At 38.1% G+C, this 19,235-nt stretch overlaps 1 protein-coding gene across 1 annotated transcript in view; it reads left to right on the top strand.

Annotated features, from left to right (window-relative positions):
* Positions 1–18,108, top strand: part of LOC115209331 (solute carrier family 12 member 9-like) — a 55,614-nt gene extending 37,506 nt beyond the window's left edge. The window contains 7 exon segments of the mRNA XM_029777692.2: positions 1,247–1,418; positions 3,533–3,640; positions 10,781–10,892; positions 12,435–12,592; positions 14,863–14,945; positions 15,585–15,709; positions 16,709–18,108. Coding sequence (XP_029633552.1) covers positions 1,247–1,418; positions 3,533–3,640; positions 10,781–10,892; positions 12,435–12,592; positions 14,863–14,945; positions 15,585–15,709; positions 16,709–18,056 — 2,106 coding nt within the window. The 3' untranslated portion in view covers positions 18,057–18,108.
* The last annotated feature ends 1,127 nt before the right edge of the window (positions 18,109–19,235 follow it).

The raw sequence follows: 19,235 nt of genomic DNA on the forward strand, positions 1-19,235 counted from the left end.
GCTATTCTTATTCTAGCAGCTACACTTTCAGAACATCCACCCCTGCTACTGACTTGGTCCCCTAGGTAACGGAAGCTATCAACTACTTGTAGTTTTTCTCCCTGGAATGTGACAGAAGCTGTTCTCTGCACATTTCCAGTGTTTATAGCACCTGAACATTTGCCACATACAAAAATTATCTTCCCAGTTAGCCTTCCTTTGATATTGTTGCACCTCTTATGTGTCCATAGCTTACATTGAGCACATCTTATGGAGTTTCTACCGACGCCTTTTCTACAGATCGAGCAGGGCCATCTACCTGAAGGAATTTGTGGTTTGTCTGCCTTCCTACTTATTAAGACTTTGGTTTTAGCTAGGTTGACTCTAAGGCCCTTCGATTCTAATCCTTGCTTCCACACCTGAAACTTTTCCTCTACGTCTAATAGTGACTCAGCAATTAGAGCAAGGTCATCTGCATAGAGGAGCTCCCAAGGGCGTCCTGTCTTGAATTCATCTGTTATTGCTTGGAGGACTATGATGAATTACTCCTTGATTTTCAAGTTACACAACCTAGTGAGTAATGTTACATGAGAAATCCTTTCAAGGAATCCCATTTTGGCTACTTATATTCACAATTGTACTCTTATGGTCATTGCCCAACATTCATGATAAGAAGGGGATAAAAGGAAATTAACTCTTTCTTACAAATATTAGAAAATAGATGTCAAAGTATGAAAGAAAAAATATGTCCTCTTCTAACTGTGTAACAGCAGTTAGCCAATGGGTGTTAAGCCAGCTCCTATTGAGTTCACCACATTGTGAGTTCATAGGAGTTTCAAGAGATAATCAGAGTCCATGAGAACAGTTCCTGTCTGTATTCATAAGCCACCATACACAACCGGTGGCAGGTTGTCCTTGTTTTGGCCCTTTTCACAGCAGGATACCCACAGACATGATCCAACACCACCAGGAAGCCCCTGGATTCTGGAACAGATGGTTTCTGAAATTCACCATTGCCTCCAGCTAGCTGAGTTGCGGCCCTAGCACCGTCAGTGTCAGACCTGTCCACCTTGGGCGGCCCTACCAGGGACTTGAAGTCTCCAACGACATAGCTCTGACACTCACTCATTTAACTTTCCCACCACAATGAGATCAAAAGTTGGACCTTGAGGAAAGAAAGAAAAAGTATGAAATACGATATCCCAAATGTCTTATGTACAAACCATATACTTAATTTGCTAATTTGTACCTAATTTTTCTTTGGTAGATTGTTTCCCTCTGTACACTGATGACAATAATCAGTTTCCTTGTGAAGAAAGACATCATTAGTGTGCCGATTCCACGTGGTAACACTTTAATTTATAAGATGTCTAATTATTCAGACGTCTTTGGCAATTATACAGGATTAAAATTTTCCACATTCAAACAGAATCTTTATGGTAAGTGACATTATTTTTTTGTATGTCATTTCATTTCTCCATTTTTACTCAAGGGCACAACACACTGGCAGTTTTCAAACTCACAACCTTACAATCATGAACCAAATAGCTTAACCACTAAACTGCATACCATCTTTTTACTAATATTTCGCATTCCATTGCTAATGAAGGCGTGAAAATTAATTTCTACTTCCTATTTCTATACTACTCACAAGGGGCTAAACACAGAAGGGACAAACAAGGACAGACAAACGGATTAAGACGATTATATCGACCCTAGTACGTAACTGGTACTTATTTAATCGACCCCGAAAGGATGAGAAGCAAAGTTGACCTCGACGGAATTTGAACTCAGAACGTAGCACAGACGAAATAGCGCTAAGCATTTCGCCCGGCGTGCTAGCATTTCTGCCAGTTCGCCGCCTTTTAATTTCTACTTCCTTGTATATTTGATGTTTTACTATTACTTCCATAAAAGCAGCAAACTGGTGGAAAATTTAGCACACTGGGCAAAATGCTTAGCAGCATTTCATCTGTCTTTACATTCTGGGTTCAAATTCTGCCGAGGTGGACTTTGCTTTTCTTTCTTTCGAGGTCAATAAAATAAGTACTGGTTGAGCACTGAGGTTGATGTAATTTACTTACCCACTCCCACAAAACTGCAAACCTTGTGCCAAAATTTGAAATTATTATTATTATTATTACTATTATTATTTTATGTTTGACTTTTGCTTTACATTTGTACAAGTTGGCTCCAAGTCTCACCCAGAGACCTCAAGAGACAACAAGTTGGAAGTTCATGTTGGTGTTATGCCTAGGGTGCCATATATTTGGTTTTGTACCTAGTGTTGTTCAAGAGAATGTTTAAGAAACCATAAGAAAATTATGTTTGTTTTAAAACTTGAGATTACATACAAATTATTGTTGTTATTATTATTATTATTATTATTATTATTATTATCATTATTATTATTATTTTATTATTAAGGCAGCAAGCTGGCAGAATTGTTAGCATGTCAGGTGAAATGCTTAGCTGTATTTCGTCCATCCTTATGTCTTGAGTTCAAATTCCACTGAGGTTGACATTGCCTTTCCTCCTCTCAGAGTCAATGAATTAAGTACCAGTTGAACACTGGTGTCAATGTAAGTGATTTATCCTCTCCCCCAAATTTCAGGCCTTGTGTCTGTTAGCAGAAAGGATTATTACTTCCATAAAGGCAGCAAGCTGGCAAAATTGTTAGTATGCTTGTCAAAATACTGAGCGGCTTTACAAGTTCAAATTCTGCCATGGTCAACTTTGCTTTTCATTCATTTGGGGTCCATAAAATAAGTAGCAGTTGTGCACTGGGGTCCATATTATTGACCCCTAAAAATTGCTGCCTTTGTACCAAAATAAGAAAGGATTATAATTACTACCATAAGGCAGGTTTACACAATTGTTAGCACACTGGACAAAGTGCTTAGCAGCATTTCTTCCAAATCTTTACATTCTGAGTTCAAATTCCACCAAGGTCACTTTGCCTTTCATCTTTTCAGGTTCGATAAAATAAGTACAAGTCAAACACTGGAGGGAAAGGGCAATATAATTGACGAGAACTACAAAAATTTCAGGCCTTGTGCCTGTAGTCGACAGAATTATTATTATTACCTCCAGCAGTGAGCTGGTAGAATCATTAGCACACCAAGTGAATTGCTTAGTGGCATTTCATCTGCCGCTACATTCTGAGTTTAAATTCCACCGAGGTCGACTTTGCCTTTCATCCTTTCGGGGTCGATTAAATAAGTACCTGTTATGCACTGGTGTTGATGATATAATCGACTTAATCCCTTTGTCTGTCCTTGTTTGTCCCTTCTGTGTTTAGTCCCTTGTAGGTAGCAAAGAAATAGGCATTTCATCTGTCTTTACTTTCTGAGTTCAAATTCCACTGAGGTCGACTTTGCCTTTCATCTTTTCGGGGTTGATAAAATAAGTACCAGTTGAGTACTAAGGTCAATACAATCGATTTAACTATCCCTACCAAAACTGCTGGCCTTGAGCCAAAATTTGAAATCATTATTAGCTTCATATTGGAAACAATTTTAATTAAAAGCAATGCCATGATGGTCTTTTACAGAGAATTATACAACAGATTACAGTACGGATTCCACAATGACTTTTGGAATTGTGTTCTCCATTTTGTTCAGCAGCATAACAGGGATTATGAATGGAGCTAATATGTCAGGTAAGTAAAAGAGTTTTTATTCGATTTTTGTCTTTACCATCTCCCCATCCCTCTCCACTTCTCATCTCTTCTCTCTCTTTTTCCAACTAGGATAGCTATGTATCTTTACTGCAAAACACTTGTTTTTGTCCCTCTGTCGTACTCTAGCCTCTTCCTCACCTGACACAAAATGTCACCATCCTCAATACTATCTCCTCTCCTCAGTCAAGGGGGATTTTGTCTTTCAAGTGACTTGGTGACTTCACTGGAGCTGGTGCCATGTAAAAAGCACCCGGTACACTCTGTAATGGGGTTGACGTTAGGAAGGATATCCAGCCACAGAAACTATGCCAAAGCAGACAGTAAAGTTTGGTGGCGTCATCTAACTTGCTAGTTTCTGTCAAACTGTCCAGACTATGCCAGCATGGAAAACAGACATTAAATGATGATGATTATGATGATGATAGTGATGGTGATATCTTCATAGACCATCATGTGAACTACTTGGCTGATAGATTTAATCAATCATCCTGTTTAACAGAACCTCCTGAGTGTCTTTAGCATTTTGTTGTAGACATCATCATCATTATCATCATCTTCATTTAATGTCCTGGATTTTAAATCCACACTGAACAATATAAACCCCAACATCCAATTTACAACAGAATATAGCAAGGAACAGCTCCCATTTCTGGACATTTCAATTTTAAAACAGTCCAACAACCAAATTACAACCGACATTTACTATAAACCATCAGACTCAAAACAGTATCTCCTTTTCAGTTCATGCCATCCTAAACACACCAAAATAAATATCCCATCCAATCTAGCAAAATTGATCTGTACAATTGTAGCTGAGATAACCACTCAGGAACTTCACCTACAAGAACTCAAAATAACACTCATTGAACATCAATACCCACCTACACTTATAGAACATGGAATTAAACGTGCCAAGAAATTAGACACAAACACACTAAGGACAACAAAACAAAACACCACACCTCACCTTAAATCACTCCCATACATATCAAACCACAACCCCAGAAACACTGAAGCATACAACACGATTATACAAAATCTCCCTCTTCTCACTCAAGACCCGAAAATGAACAGCATCCTAAATACACACAAACTACTAAAATGCAAAATACAAGACAAATCACTCAAGAAACTCCTAACAAATCCAAAACTATACTCAATACAAACGATACCAACAGTTAAAAATTGCAGACAGCATAACTGAGGTACATGTCCACACCTAACTGAAGGCTTGGAGTTCACATTCCAGCAAGGACAAAAATTCTCAAATAAGACCAACTTCACATGTCTTCCCAGAACCTTATCTATGTCCTAACCTGCTGGGGTTGTGGTCACAATTATGTGGGCCAAACAAGCCTTACTTTGAGATGCAGAATCACGCTGCATAAAGAACAGATTCATTTCTCTCAATACAGGTAGATAACACTGAGCGGATATATCGACAGATGCGCTAGTAATAAAACATAAAGATTTTCATATCTCCCCATTATACAAATGCAAAGATTCAATCTCAGTACAAGAATGCCTAAACAAGGAAAACTTGTTCATACAAAAGTACAGACAACACTTCAATATACAAATTTGACCATTTTAAAAATTATACTAAAGGATCAGTTGTCCCCCTTACCACTTGTTGCTTCCCTTAGTTCACTCTCTAGACTCATTCTTCTTATTCTTCAAACATCCAAAATGACAAAACCGCTCTGCCATTAGAACTGATTACTGTACAATGTCCTTGAGCAAGACACTTTATTTTGCATTGCTGCGGTCCAGTTAGCTGGCAAAAATGTGTGGTACCTGTATTTCAAAGGACCAGCTTTGTCATACTCTGTATCACACTGAATCTCCCTGAGAACTACATTAAGGGTATGTGTGTCTGTGGAATGCTCAGCCACATGCACGTTAATTTCATGTAGACTGTTTTGTTGATCGGATGAATTGGAATTGGAATCCTCATTGCCATAACCAATGGAGTGCCAATTGTCCATGCTAGTGGCACGTAAAGAGCACCATCCGATCGTGGCTGTTGCCAGCCCCGTCTGGCCTCCGTGCCAGTGGCACATAAAAAGCACCATCTGATCGTGGCCATTGCAAGCCTCGTCTGGCACGTAAAAAGCACCCACTACACTCACGGAGTGGTTGGCGTTAGGAAGGACATCCAGCTGTAGAAACACTGCCAGATCAGACTGGAGTCTGGTGCAGCCTTCTGGCTTCCCAGACCCCCAGTTGAACCGTCCAACCCATGCTAGCATGAAAAGCGGACGTTAAACGATTATGATGACATATACATCATCATCATTATCATCATTTAACGTCCGCTTTCCATGCTAGCATGGGTTGGACAATTTGACTGAGGACTGGCAAACCAGATGGCTGCACCAGGCTCCAATCTGATCTGGCAGAGTTTCTACAGCTGAATGCCCTTCCTAATGCCAACCACTCCGAGAGTGTAGTGGGTGCTTTTACATGCCACCAGCACGAGGGCTAGTCAGGCACTACTGGCAACGGCCACGCTCAAATGGTATTTTTTACATGCCACCTGCACAGGAGCCAGACCAGCGGCAATGGCAACAACCTCGCTTGAATGCTTTTTCACGTGCCACACACACACACACACACACACATATATATATATATATATATATATATATATATATATATATACACGACAGGCTTCTTTCAGTTTCTCTCACTCTCAACTAAATCCACTGATAAGGCTTTGGTCAGCCAGGGGCTGTAGTAGAAGACGGCTGCCCGAAGTGTCATGTAGTAGGACTGAAGCCTGGATCATATGGTTGGAGAGCAAGCTTCTTAATGATACATCTTGTTGTTGTTGTTTAGCCCTCAGATAGTTGTGACAGTAGACCTATAATCAAAGTAATTGTAGCCATGACCATCCCGTTTTTTACTGACATGGTTTCTCTCAGACTACAGGTTATCCAATATACTCTTTTACTTGTTTCAGTCATTTGACTGCGGCCATGCTGGAGCACCGCCTTTAGTCGAGCAAATCGCCCCCGGGACTTAATCTTTGTAAGCCCAGTACTTATTCTATCGGTCTCTTTTGCCAAACCGCTAAGTGATGGGGACGTAAACACACCAGCATCGGTTGTCAAGCAATGCTAGGGGGACAAACACAAACACATAAATACACACACACATATATATACATATATACGACAGGTTTCTTTCAGTTTCCGTCTACCAAATCCACTCACAAGGCATTGGTCGGCCCGGGGCTATAGCAGAAGACACTTGCCCAAAATGCCACGCAGTGGGACTGAACCCGGAACCATTTGGTTGGTAAGCAAGCTACTTACCACACAGCCACTCCTGCGGTTCTTTTTCTTAAAACAGTAGGGTGTGTTTTGAGAGATTTGGCTTATAATTCTAGTAATTTGATTGATGATTTAAATGGCTGGATCGAATTTTGTATTAGGTACTCGTATGGGTCTTTAACTTCTAGGAAAATTAAATAGCAAACTATAAAAAAAAAATCGACATTGCACATTTACTTCCCTTTGTACGATATTGCAGTACTAAGGGAGGTAAATCTGTAACGTTGGCTTCAGAAGTCATTACGTTAATGTGTACGTATTAAGGAAAGGTAATTCACTTTACAAACAATTGCTTAGATAGTGTTTGTCACAAATGGGTTGTAAAGGAAAGCATCTGGTTTTGTCCATCATCCTTTAAATCTTAAGTGTTGCAGATTTTTATAGTCCCAAATATCGTGATCATTTGAAGTGTATGAATTAAGGATTTGCATTCTCTCCCCAAGACCCCAAGTTTACTCATGCTTCAGACGGGAATGTATCCCATTACTCCAATAATAATGGGTATGAAGCTGAAAGTTTATCCCTGGATACAGACTTTGCAAGCTTCTTATCAGTGGTCCATAGATGTCTCCTTTCTCTTCTAACCACATTGGTGTCTAGAGGACAGCTGATTTCCACAACAAAATATATCTTTTTCTTATGGCCCCTCACAACAATATTTGGCTGGTGGTGTTTTAACTTGGTGGCTGTTTTAATGTTTAAGTTCCACCAATTCTCTTTTTACCCATCAGTTTCAACGTAGTTGATTTCGTCCAAAAAGTGTTTTCTTTTTTGTTATCCTATTCCAGGCTGTTCTGACCACCGTGTCGTTTTTCTTTTTTTTTTGGGGGGGGGGGTTATGCACCCTTTTCAAGCCTAGCCAGGCTCATGGACCCGGTTTCTGTGGCGTCTGTGTTCCCCACCAGTCCATCGCAGCGTTACTCAAGAAACAGGAAGAAAGAGTGAGAAAAGGTTGGGGCGAAAGAGTACAACAGGGGTCGCCACCACCCCCTGCCGGAGCGTCGTGGAGCTTTTTACGTGTTTTCGCTCAATAAACACACACAACGCCCAGTCTGGGAATCGAAACCGCGATCTTCCGACCGCGAGTCCGCTGCCCTAACCACTGGGCCATTGTGCCTCCCCACCGCGTCGTATCTGGAAGATATTTTCTCACAGCTGGCAAGAACGTGGTCGATGTCTTCAGTCTTGCTCTTGCACAGCCTACATGCGTGCGCGTGTGTGGGCGTGCGCACGCGTACGTATTTATATTAGCTAGCAGAATCATGAAAGTATCCGAGGAAATGTCTTGAAGGATTTATTCTAGCATCTTGCACTCTCTAAGTTCAATTCTAGTTAAGTCAGCTTGGGTGATGCACTGCCAGAAACATTAGAGAGATGAATGGGCTGCTATACAAGATATGTTACAGCTCTTTGCTTTCTGAGTTCAAATTCCACCATGGCCTAACTTAAATAGGCGCGATTTAATCAAGACTCTACTCTGTTGCAAGCATTCCAGTTTTCAAATAACAATGTGGCAGCCAACCCATTCAATTTTCCACTAAGGCAGAGCAGGCATGGCTGTGTGGTAAGAAGTTACCTTCCCAGCCACATGGTTCTAGGTTCAGTTCCACTGCAAGGCACCTTGGGTAAGAATCTTCTATTATAGTCTCGTGTCAGCCAGAGCATTATAAGTGAATTTGGTCGATTGAAGCTGAAAGAAACCTATCGAATGTATGTAGGTACACAGCTGTAATTAATACCGTTTCTGGAAGCAACGCTAAGGAAGACAGGCTTTGTGAAATAAATTATTTCCCTTCAATACACACAAATGCGCACACAGCTCGAAATAATGTGCAACCAAGGGAAATAAATTAGTAATGTTTTTAACTATAGATGACAAAAACAATTTCGATTCACTTTTTAAAAAATATTTTTCACTTAAAAATTAATAAAATTGAAATGTTGCCTTAAATTCAAATTGAACCAAACAACTTGAAAGCTGAAACTAGAATTTGAAAATACATTTTTATTTATTCAGGTCAATTATCGGTTGTGTATTCTAGGCTATGAATACTATATATAGATTAATGTGGTGGCAAAGTAGGTAATAAAAGGAAGAATGATTTAGTGATTCTGTGTGAAATAATCTGGAAATTGATTGATAGTTGTTGTAGCACCTATCTGATGTTGTCCATAACAATGGCAACAACAAGTTCAAATAGACAATTTTGAGGCATATCAAGTGTTTTTAAACCAAGTGCAGTGAACGTCTGTCTTTTCTTGGACCATAATGAACTTTTTACCGTGTGTGGTACAGTATGTCAATCAGTGTATGTCATATCCACCTTGCTACAGTAGGTCCATCATAGATTATAGCAATCCTGTCTGAGTCACTAATCTCACAACTACAAACTATTAAAAGCATCAAATAATGCACTTTACATCATCAAAACCTGCACAGATTACCTACATATGGAAACAAAAGTACTTAAAATTAGTGACCTTCCAGATATGCAAGGTGTATGTTTTGTTATACACTAAATCCTGCGATCAACATCAATGGAAATCGTAGCTGTGATACCAGTGCCGATGGCACATAAGAGAACCATCCAAACGTGGCCATTGCCAGTGCCGCCCCGACTGCCTCCGTGCCAGTGGCATGTAAAAAGCACCATCCGATCGTGGCCGTTGCCAGCCTCGCCTGGCCTCCGTGCCGGTGGCACGTAAATAGCACCATCCGATCGTGGCCGTTTGCCAGTCTCGTCTGGCACGTAAAATGCACCCACTACACTCACAGAGTGGTTGGCGTTAGGAGGGGCATCCAGCCGTAGAAACATTGCCAGATCAGACTGGGCCTGGTGCAGCCTTCTGACTTCCCAGGCCCCAGTTGAACTGTCCAACCCATGCTAGCATGGAAAGCGGATGCTAAACGATGATGATGATGATGATGATGTATCTACTGTAGACATTTTGTTGTGTGGTTTGTTATTCATGTAAGGAATATCAACTTCAAAAACTAAGACCCACAGTCAGAGAGAGATTCATAGTCAGACTGTTTTAGCCCATGAAGCTACAGCTAAGCAGCATCCTTTAAAAATCATTTGGAACTAAGAGAGATGGTCGTTTTAATCTTAATATCTTTATTTCATTGTTCAGACAATTTATGGCTGTAAGATATGTAGGTTGTTTTAGTTGGAAATGTGGACTTAGTAGTAAATTTATACATAATGTGTCTAGTTGAATGAGATTTTGTAAGGTGTACTTATCACCTTCCACTCTTGATATACAGATAAGTTGTAACATAACAGAGGTTATGGAAACTAATGTGGAAGCTTTAAGTAATCACTCAACTTGCTGAGTGTAGCTACCAAAATCACTGAATTCATTCAAAAATTACTTCCTTCCTTCATCAAAATGTAAAGCACAAGTTTATAGACTGGGACACTCACATTAGATTTGGTGGTTAATGTGAAGTTCCAGGGCCAAATCTTACGACCAGGAAAAAGAAGGAAGGAAGCAATCATTATCATCATCACTAACACCAATTTTTGTAAACTCTAGCATGGGTTGGACGATTTGACTGAGGACTTGCGAACCAGATGGCTGCACCAGGCTCCAATCTTGATCTGGCAGAGTTTTCTACAGCTGGATGCCCTTCCTAACGCCAACCACTCTGAGAGTGTAATGGGTGCTTATTTCTTGGTATTTGTCTGAGCTTTTTTTATGTCATGGGTAACATCTTGCATGATTCCTGCACTTCTCCTTTGATGATGTTTTAATATATTTTCTCTTACTTTTCCAGGTGAATTGAAGGATCCGAGCCGGTCTATTCCAAATGGGACATTAGCAGCCATGGCATACACCTTTATAACATACATCATACTTTCTTTTCTTATTGCTGCATCTTGTGACAGGTTTGTGTGTTTCATCTCTTACTGGGTGACATAGTTGTGCATCTCTTACTACAGCAGAGTTACAAAACATTTGCATGTCTTGCTGTAACAGTTACCTGTTCGTATGAATATAATGTGTGTGTGTGCGCGCACGTGTGTGTAGATAGACAGGGAGGAAAACATTACCTCCCTTGGAAACAGGTGAGGGTTGGCATCAGGAAGGGCATCCAGCTGTAGAGAACCTGCCACTCTGATAGTGCTGCACATATGTATATACATTTTTGTAGGTGCAGGCATAGCTGTGTGGGTAAGAAATTTGCTTCCCAACCACATGATTTCGGGTTTAGTCCCACTGTACGGCACCTTAGGCAAGTGTCTTCTAGGCCAACCAAAGCCTTGTAAATGGATTTATATATACACTCACTATTTATGAAAAAAATTCTTTACTAGTTTATATTATCATTACTGTGTGATGAATAGTAATATGAAACTCTGAGTAACAGTTTGTGAAGTATTTTGGCTTTAATAAAATAGTGTGTATGGGTGTGTGTGTGTGTGTGTGTGTGTGAAGGCGCATGGCTCAGTGGTTAGAGTATCGAGCTTGTGAGTTCGAGTCCCGGACCAGGCTGCATGTTGTGTTCTTGAGCAAGACACTTTATTTCATGTTTCTCCAGTTCACTCAGCTGTAGAAATGAGTTACGACGTCACAGGTGCCAAGCTGTATCTGCTGTTGCCTTTCTCTTGGATAACATCGGTGGTGTGGAGGGGGGAGGCCGGTATGCATGGGCGACTGCTGGTCTTCCACAAACAACCTTGCCCAGACTTGTGCCTGGGAGGGTAACTTTCTAGGTGCAATCCCACGGTCAGTCATGACTGAAGGGGATCTCAATACACACACACACACAGTGCTGGTTCCACATAAAAAGCAAGCACCCATTACACTCTGTGGAGTGGTTGGCATTAGAAAGAGCATCCAGCTGTAGAGACCATGTCAGAGCAGAAAATGGAGTTTAGTACAATCCCTGACCTTACCAGCTTTGTTCATCCTGTCCAACCCATGCCAGCATGGAAAATGGACATTAAATGATGATGATGATTATGACATACATCTTGTTTTATATCAAACTAGCAGTATCGCCCTGCGTTGCTCGGGTTTGTAAGGGAAATAACTATATAAGCATTTTTATAGAGTTACTTCCCTTATATAAACCGAGCAAAAAATGCATTAAAAATGTGGAAAAATGATGGTAATTTTTTTTTTAAATCATAGACTCATTGTAGACGCGCGCTAATACCCAGAAGGGCTTGATATGAATCACGACTATAAGATACCCGCTTTTGGTTAAACTGCACCGCAAAATGTGGGAGTAGTTAGGAATCCAAATCGGAGTAGACAGACACTCACACACACAGTTTCAGTTTTATATATAAAGATGTAGAAAAAAAGAATGCTTAATATGTGTTATAGAGGATTTGAGCATGTTTTTTTTTATTGAAGCTGTGACTCAAAGAGTCTTGTGATTCAAGTTTCATGCCAGTGCATTTATTTATCTGTCTTTCCAGATTCCTGCTTGTGAATGACTATGTGTTCCTTCAAGATATAAACATATGGAAGCCATTTGTTGTGGTAGGAATATTTGCCGTAACATTTTCATCAGCACTTGGAAATCTAATTGGTGGTTCCCGTGTCTTAGAAAGATTAGCTAATGATCATCTGTTCTGTAAGTTATTCAATTTGTTTCCTTCTCTTTTTCTGCTTTTTTCATTTTTACTTATTCATAATCTCGACATCAGCTAATTGCTAAATATTACTCTTTTTAATTTATTACTTGATACAATCCTCATCAATGTTAGAAGCATTTGACAAATTAAGATTGATTTTATTCGTAAGGTGGCCATTTTCGTTTTATTCCTGCTTTTCACACAATGTAAAGGATTTCTTAGTTCTACCAATTTATACATTTACAGAGCTCTGTATCATGGAATTGATATTTTTGATTTTCCTGTTTAGATTAAAGTACAATATAGCCAACCATTACTTGTGAGTGGATGTGGTTTGGTAATATATAGCGTTACTGACTTATTTAAGCCTTTTGCTCCCGGTAGAGTGCTGGCCATCAATGACTCTTCTCCACAGTTCTCAACTGTATGTTGTCTTTTCTACTTCTCTCTAGCTGGATCCCTGCCTTTTCAGCTTTATGAAAATATGTGTGTATGTATAATTGTGGAGGGAACCTGTGGAAAAGGTAGACCCAGGGAGACATGGAAATATGATCTTCGGTTGTTGAGTCTCATGAAGGCAATGACAAGTCACTGAGACTTCAGGCAATTTGCTGTGCTTGAAAAGACATGTCAAGCTAAGTGGAATTGGAACCATGGCCAGTGCCAGTGATGCATAAAAAGCACACATGCCAATGACTTGTAAAATACACCCAGTACACTTTGTAAAGTGGTTGGTGTAAGGAAGGGCGTCCCACCATAAAAACCAAGCCAAACAGATGACTAGAGCCTGGTGCAGCTCTCCGGCTTACCAGCTCTGGTAAACTCTGGTCAAACCATCTAACCCATGCTAGCAAGGAAAACGGACACTAAATGATGATGTTGATGATACAAACAAAGATACATGATATATACCTATCTATATACACACATATATAACTATATACATATACAGCCAAATACATAATATATGTTTTATGTAGAATAGAACAGTATGATTTTTTTTTATATGCTCCTAAGTTTATATGATAATATACCATAAATCCTTGAGTATAATCCGCATTTTTTTCCCAAAATTTAATGGTCAAAATCCCTAGTGTGTACTATATATACGAGGTTTAAAATGAAAATTATTTTCTAAGCAATGTCTGAGTCTCTATTTGCTGTCTGGCAATGTTTATTCAGACGCATTTTGTGATGTCGGGCGCGAAAATACATTAAGCTAAGCCTGAAAGCAATGAAGTCATAAAAGAATCATCCATAACTTGCAGTAAGCAACATTTATTAAACGTTATTACTGTTATTTCTTTATTTTCTGCAAACAAAATGAACAAAAAAGCTACACGTTTGCATTATGTTATATATACAATAATAGTAAAGGATGTTACCATATGCATTTTTACAAACCAAGGACGTTATATAGACCTCCTTGACTCAAGTTAGAGAAGGGGTGCGTATTATACACAAGGTTTAGGTTTTACAGAAGTACAGCCCCCTAAAAATCCCCTGCGTATTGTACTCAAGGGTGGTCTATACTCGAGGATTTACGGTATAGCTTGAAATGTTAATCTATGATATTATGTTGCTTAGGGTATATTGATAATAATAATTATAATAAAAGTTCTGAATATTAACATACATTAAAAGCAGTATCCCTCTTACAAAAACATTATGCCTGTCTGACCACCCCCAACCCCACCATTTCTTTATGAATGTGTGTGACTTTCTCCCTAGCTAATTGTATTCCTGGTCTATGTGTAGAGGTTTCCCCTCTCTGTATCCATATTGTTTTAGTGTATGCACCTGTCAGCTTACTTACTGTATAAGTGTATGCATGTCTTTATGAGTGTATATGTAAATGCTTATGGATATATATATATGTATATATATTTACATCTATGTGTATCTCTGTGTGGACTGCATGTTCATATGTGTGTATGTATATATGGGTATATCTTGTTGGTTTTGACTCATAAGGGTCAGTTTTTCAGTTTCATGGTGTATATATTCCCTGCCTGGATAGGATGCCAGTCCATCGCAGGATTACTCACTTTTGCCAACTGAGTGGACTGGAGCGACATGAAATGAAGTGTTTTGCTCAAGAACGCAATGCGTCACTTGAATCCAACACCCTAACCACTAAGCCACGTGTCTCCACATAAGAGTGTATGGGAGAGTGAGTGATGGTTATAGATGGGAAATGGGTGAATGGGCTGAGTATGATGAATGTAGAACATTTTTTTTTAAATGATAATTTTTTTTTATTTTACAGGGTTTGTTTTAAGCCCAGCTAAAATTACATCACGTAATGGAAACCCTTTTGTTGCTGTCCTTATCACTTGGCTATTTGCTCAGGTACAAAACATTTGTCACTCATAACATTTTCTCTCCTAGTCTAAGTCGTATACATCATAGAACATCAAAGGCACTGATACTCTGATTGGCTGTATACATCTTGAAAAACTCTGTTCTTTTGAGTTGTTCCACCAATTTTAATTCTTTTGGGTACTGACCCACCAGAGACTGCCCTTGGTTCTACAATACAATCATACCGTCTTAAAATATTCTAAATTAAAACTTACCATCAAAATTTTATGTTAATAACGACAAGGTTATTTTGTTAAATTATTAAATTTTTTCAAATTTAATTTAAACAGAGGCAGGGTATTTCAACATAAATATTATTACTGAAGAATTAACCCTTTAGCAATGTAGTGCATATTTATTCACATCACTTTGAATTAATCATGCATTATCTTGTAGCTTCAAGATTCTGATGAAATAAAGAATCATAATTCTTTATTTTTAGAATGACTGTGTTGAGTAGGTGTGAGGGGTCAGATCTGGCCAGTTCAAACATAATAAAACAGGTAGAATATTGGGGCCAGGTATAATCAGTACAAATTCTAAAGAATTAAACAGTTTAATACTGATGTGATTTTTTTTATTTCCAAAACACTAAATTACAACTTTTATTTGTCTCATTCTTTTCAGCTTGTTCTCCTTATTGGCTCCCTCAATGCCATTGCCCCTTTTACCTCAGTCTGCTTCTTGCTGTCCTATGCCTCTACCAATCTTGCTTGCCTTGGTCTTGAAGTAGCTTCTGCTCCAAACTTCAGGTAAACTTTCACTTTAAAACAAATTTTCTTTCATATTCATATTTGATGTTTTCTCTAATTTTATGTTTCACAGTACATCGTTTGAGATAATGGGACTGAGTCTCATGGTATACTGTGAGATTGTGGGAGTGATTTTCAAAGCCTGACTTTTAAGAAGCTCTTTAAGATATTTTTGAAAAATCAAAATAAAACAAAAATAAACCTTTTTAATGCCAAAATACAAAATAAATTAATACTAGATTAACCCCAGTACAGATGAAGAGTCAAATAGAGTCTTAGTTCATGAAAGAAATTTTTTTTTAAATGGTGAAATATATTTCTCTGTATGATGGTCTCTCCTATCATGAGCAACAGATGATAGTTCTGCAATTTCTTGCTGAACAACCTGCACAGATGATTTGTTTTAGTGATCAAATGTTTCTGCTGTACATTAGCTCACTCCCTCATCAAATCAGCATCGCCTGAAAAAGTGCATGGTGTACCACACATCCGATGTCAAAGTGATTGTAGAGCAATATGAAATTATGTGTTTTGCTCAAAAGCACAACACACCACTCTGTCCAGTAATTGAAACCACAATCTCACACTCATGAGATCCCTAAACACTAGGCTATGCACTTTCATTCTTCTATAGTGTAACACTATTTACACCCAAATTGTATTATAGGAATATAAAGCAACCTTGTTTATCAATTCTAGAAGAATGAAAGGTAAAATTGACCTCAGCAGGATTTGAATTCAGAATGTCAAGAGTCATTAAAAACTGCATAGCATGTTTTCCAAGAATTATAATTTTGTCTATTTACTGCATCAACATCCTCTTCATCAGTTCTTCTGTTAATTCCAATGGTTGCTAGATCACTCTATTTAGGGCTTAAGATCTATTCTAGTTCTTATGAAGGTACTAAAAAATAGTTGAGCTGAATAATGTTGAAGTATATTTGAAACCAAAATGTTTTAAATTGTGTAAAATTGTTGGTTTTTTTTCTTTTATTGTAGGCCTACTTTCAAATATTTCTCCTGGCATACATCGCTCCTGGGGCTCATTGGTTGTATCATTATGTCTTTTTATGTAAGCCCGCTCTATGCATCAATCTCTGTGATAATGTTGCTCCTGCTTGTCATTCTGCTGCATATCCGTTCGCTGCCTTCATCTTGGGGTTCCATTAGCCAAGCATTGATCTTCCATCAAGTTCGAAAATATCTCCTAATGTTAGACACTCGCAAAGATCACGTGAAGTATTGGCGTCCGCAGATTCTTCTCATGGTGGCCCACCCATGTCAGTCCTGTGAACTCATGGACTTTATAAATGATCTGAAGAAAGGTGGGCTTTATATTATTGGCCATGTCAAAATAGGTACTTTGAACAAACACTTGTCTGATCCCATCCAAGATGACTATTCAAAATGGCTGAGCTTAATCGACTATCTCAAAATTAAAGCTTTCCCTGAAGTTACCATGGCACCTAGTGTCTCCGAAGGTTTGATTCATCTTGCTAGAATTTCAGGCCTTGGGGGAATGAAACCAAATACAGTGTGTTTTGGATTTTATGATGATGCAACTCCTGTTGATAGTTTCATGAAAACTAGAATTCGTCATGGAACTGTTGTTAACTCGGCTGAAGAAGGATCTTCTGAAAATATTAGTGAGCATTTTGGTGTAGTTCGGTCGGATAAAGACCCTCATAGTGTACAATCTTTTGAAGAGTTTGTTGGATTCATACGAGATTGTTTGAAAATGCAGAAAAACGTTTGTATTTGTCGCCATTTCAATCAACTTGACAAAAATGCCATTCTGTCTTCAAAATCTGAGCATTTCATTGATGTCTGGCCATTGAATTTTTTCCAGCCAGAAACTTCAAATTATTTTGACATAACTTGTCTTTATATGCTTCAATTGGCTTGTATTCTGCATATGGTTCCCAAATGGAAAAAGCATACCACTCTAAGAGTTTTTCTCTGTGTTGACACTGTAAACGACAATACTTTGCAGAAAGAGAAAAAATTAGATGACTTCTTACGACAACTTCGTATCTTGGCTCGGATCAAAATAGTTCCATGGGATCAGATTCTGACATACTACCGCGCCAATGAGGACCAACATGAATCATCTGAAGAAATGATGCAGAAGTTCTACTCTCTTGGTGATTCTACTCTGAAGATGATCAACCAATTAATTGTGGACAATTCTCGTGCCACGGCAATCAGCTTTATATATTTACCACTTCCACCCAGTGACATCTCAAAGTATGAGAAATATTTACACCAACTTACTGTATTGTCAAACAGCCTTCCTCCAACTATGTTTGTGCATGGACTCCACCCTGTTACATCAACCACTCTGTGATCTTATGACAATGCTAATTAACGATGCTAATTACTAAAGTCTTCTTTTGTATCTCAGTGATATCCAAAAACCAATGGAACAACTATGACCATCAAAACATTCTTTAAAAAAATATGTGAATGCATCTATGTATGCATGTATGTGTGTGTGTGTATATATATATATATATATATATATATATAAATGGTTTTTCCGTTTTCGTTTCTCGTTGAGTTCTACGTCTCTGTTTTTCTGTTGTAAAAAAATGGTTTTTCCGTTTTCGTTTCTCGTTGAGTTCTACGTCTAGTTGTGGTGTCCTGTACTCACATATATATATTTATATATGCATGTATATATACATGTAGATGTAGGTACGTACATATATGTTTGTATGTATGCATATATTTTATTTATTACACTATATATATATATATATAAATGTATAAATATATGTGTGTCCTTGTGTTCATGTTCATGTTTATATGTGTGTTTGTATAGTGTTGTTTACATATTTTTACTTAATATAACCTCCCGGTAGATCAAGTCCATAACCTAGTATCAATTCCTGGTTGTGACCATTTTTTGTTATACATTACAAATACTCTTAAAAGAAAGTCATGTCCATCACACAATCTCATCTTCCCTTCCTTATAAATCTGAGACCATGTGCCTAGGTAAGGAATTCCTATTTCTTAACTTTTAACTGATATGTAATAATGTGTGTATGTGTGTATTTGGCTTGTTATTTCTTAGTTATTTATCTCCTGTTTTTTTTTGTTTTGTTTTGGTTTTTTTAAAATTACAACTTAGCTTTATTTCTTCACTTAAACTGAAAAGGCTTTAAACAATATTTTTTCTGAAAATAACAAATGTATTATTATTAGTAGTAGTATATTATTATTATTATTCTGAGCTCAAATTCTGCCTAGGTCAAACTTTGCCTTTCATCCTTTCGGGGTTGATAAAATAAGTACCAGTTGAGCACTGGGGTTGATGTAATCAACTTAGCCCCTTCCCCCAAACCTGCTGGCTTTGTGCCAAAATTTGAAATCATTAATATTATTATTATTATTATTATTATTATTATATTATCATTATCATTATTATTATTATTATCATTATTATTATTATTATTATTATTATTATTATTATTATTATTATTATTATTATTATTATTATTTAAGGTGGTGAGCTGGCAGA

This window comes from Octopus sinensis, linkage group LG3, assembly GCF_006345805.1.
Source record: "Octopus sinensis linkage group LG3, ASM634580v1, whole genome shotgun sequence".
NCBI classification, from domain to species: domain Eukaryota; kingdom Metazoa; phylum Mollusca; class Cephalopoda; order Octopoda; family Octopodidae; genus Octopus; species Octopus sinensis.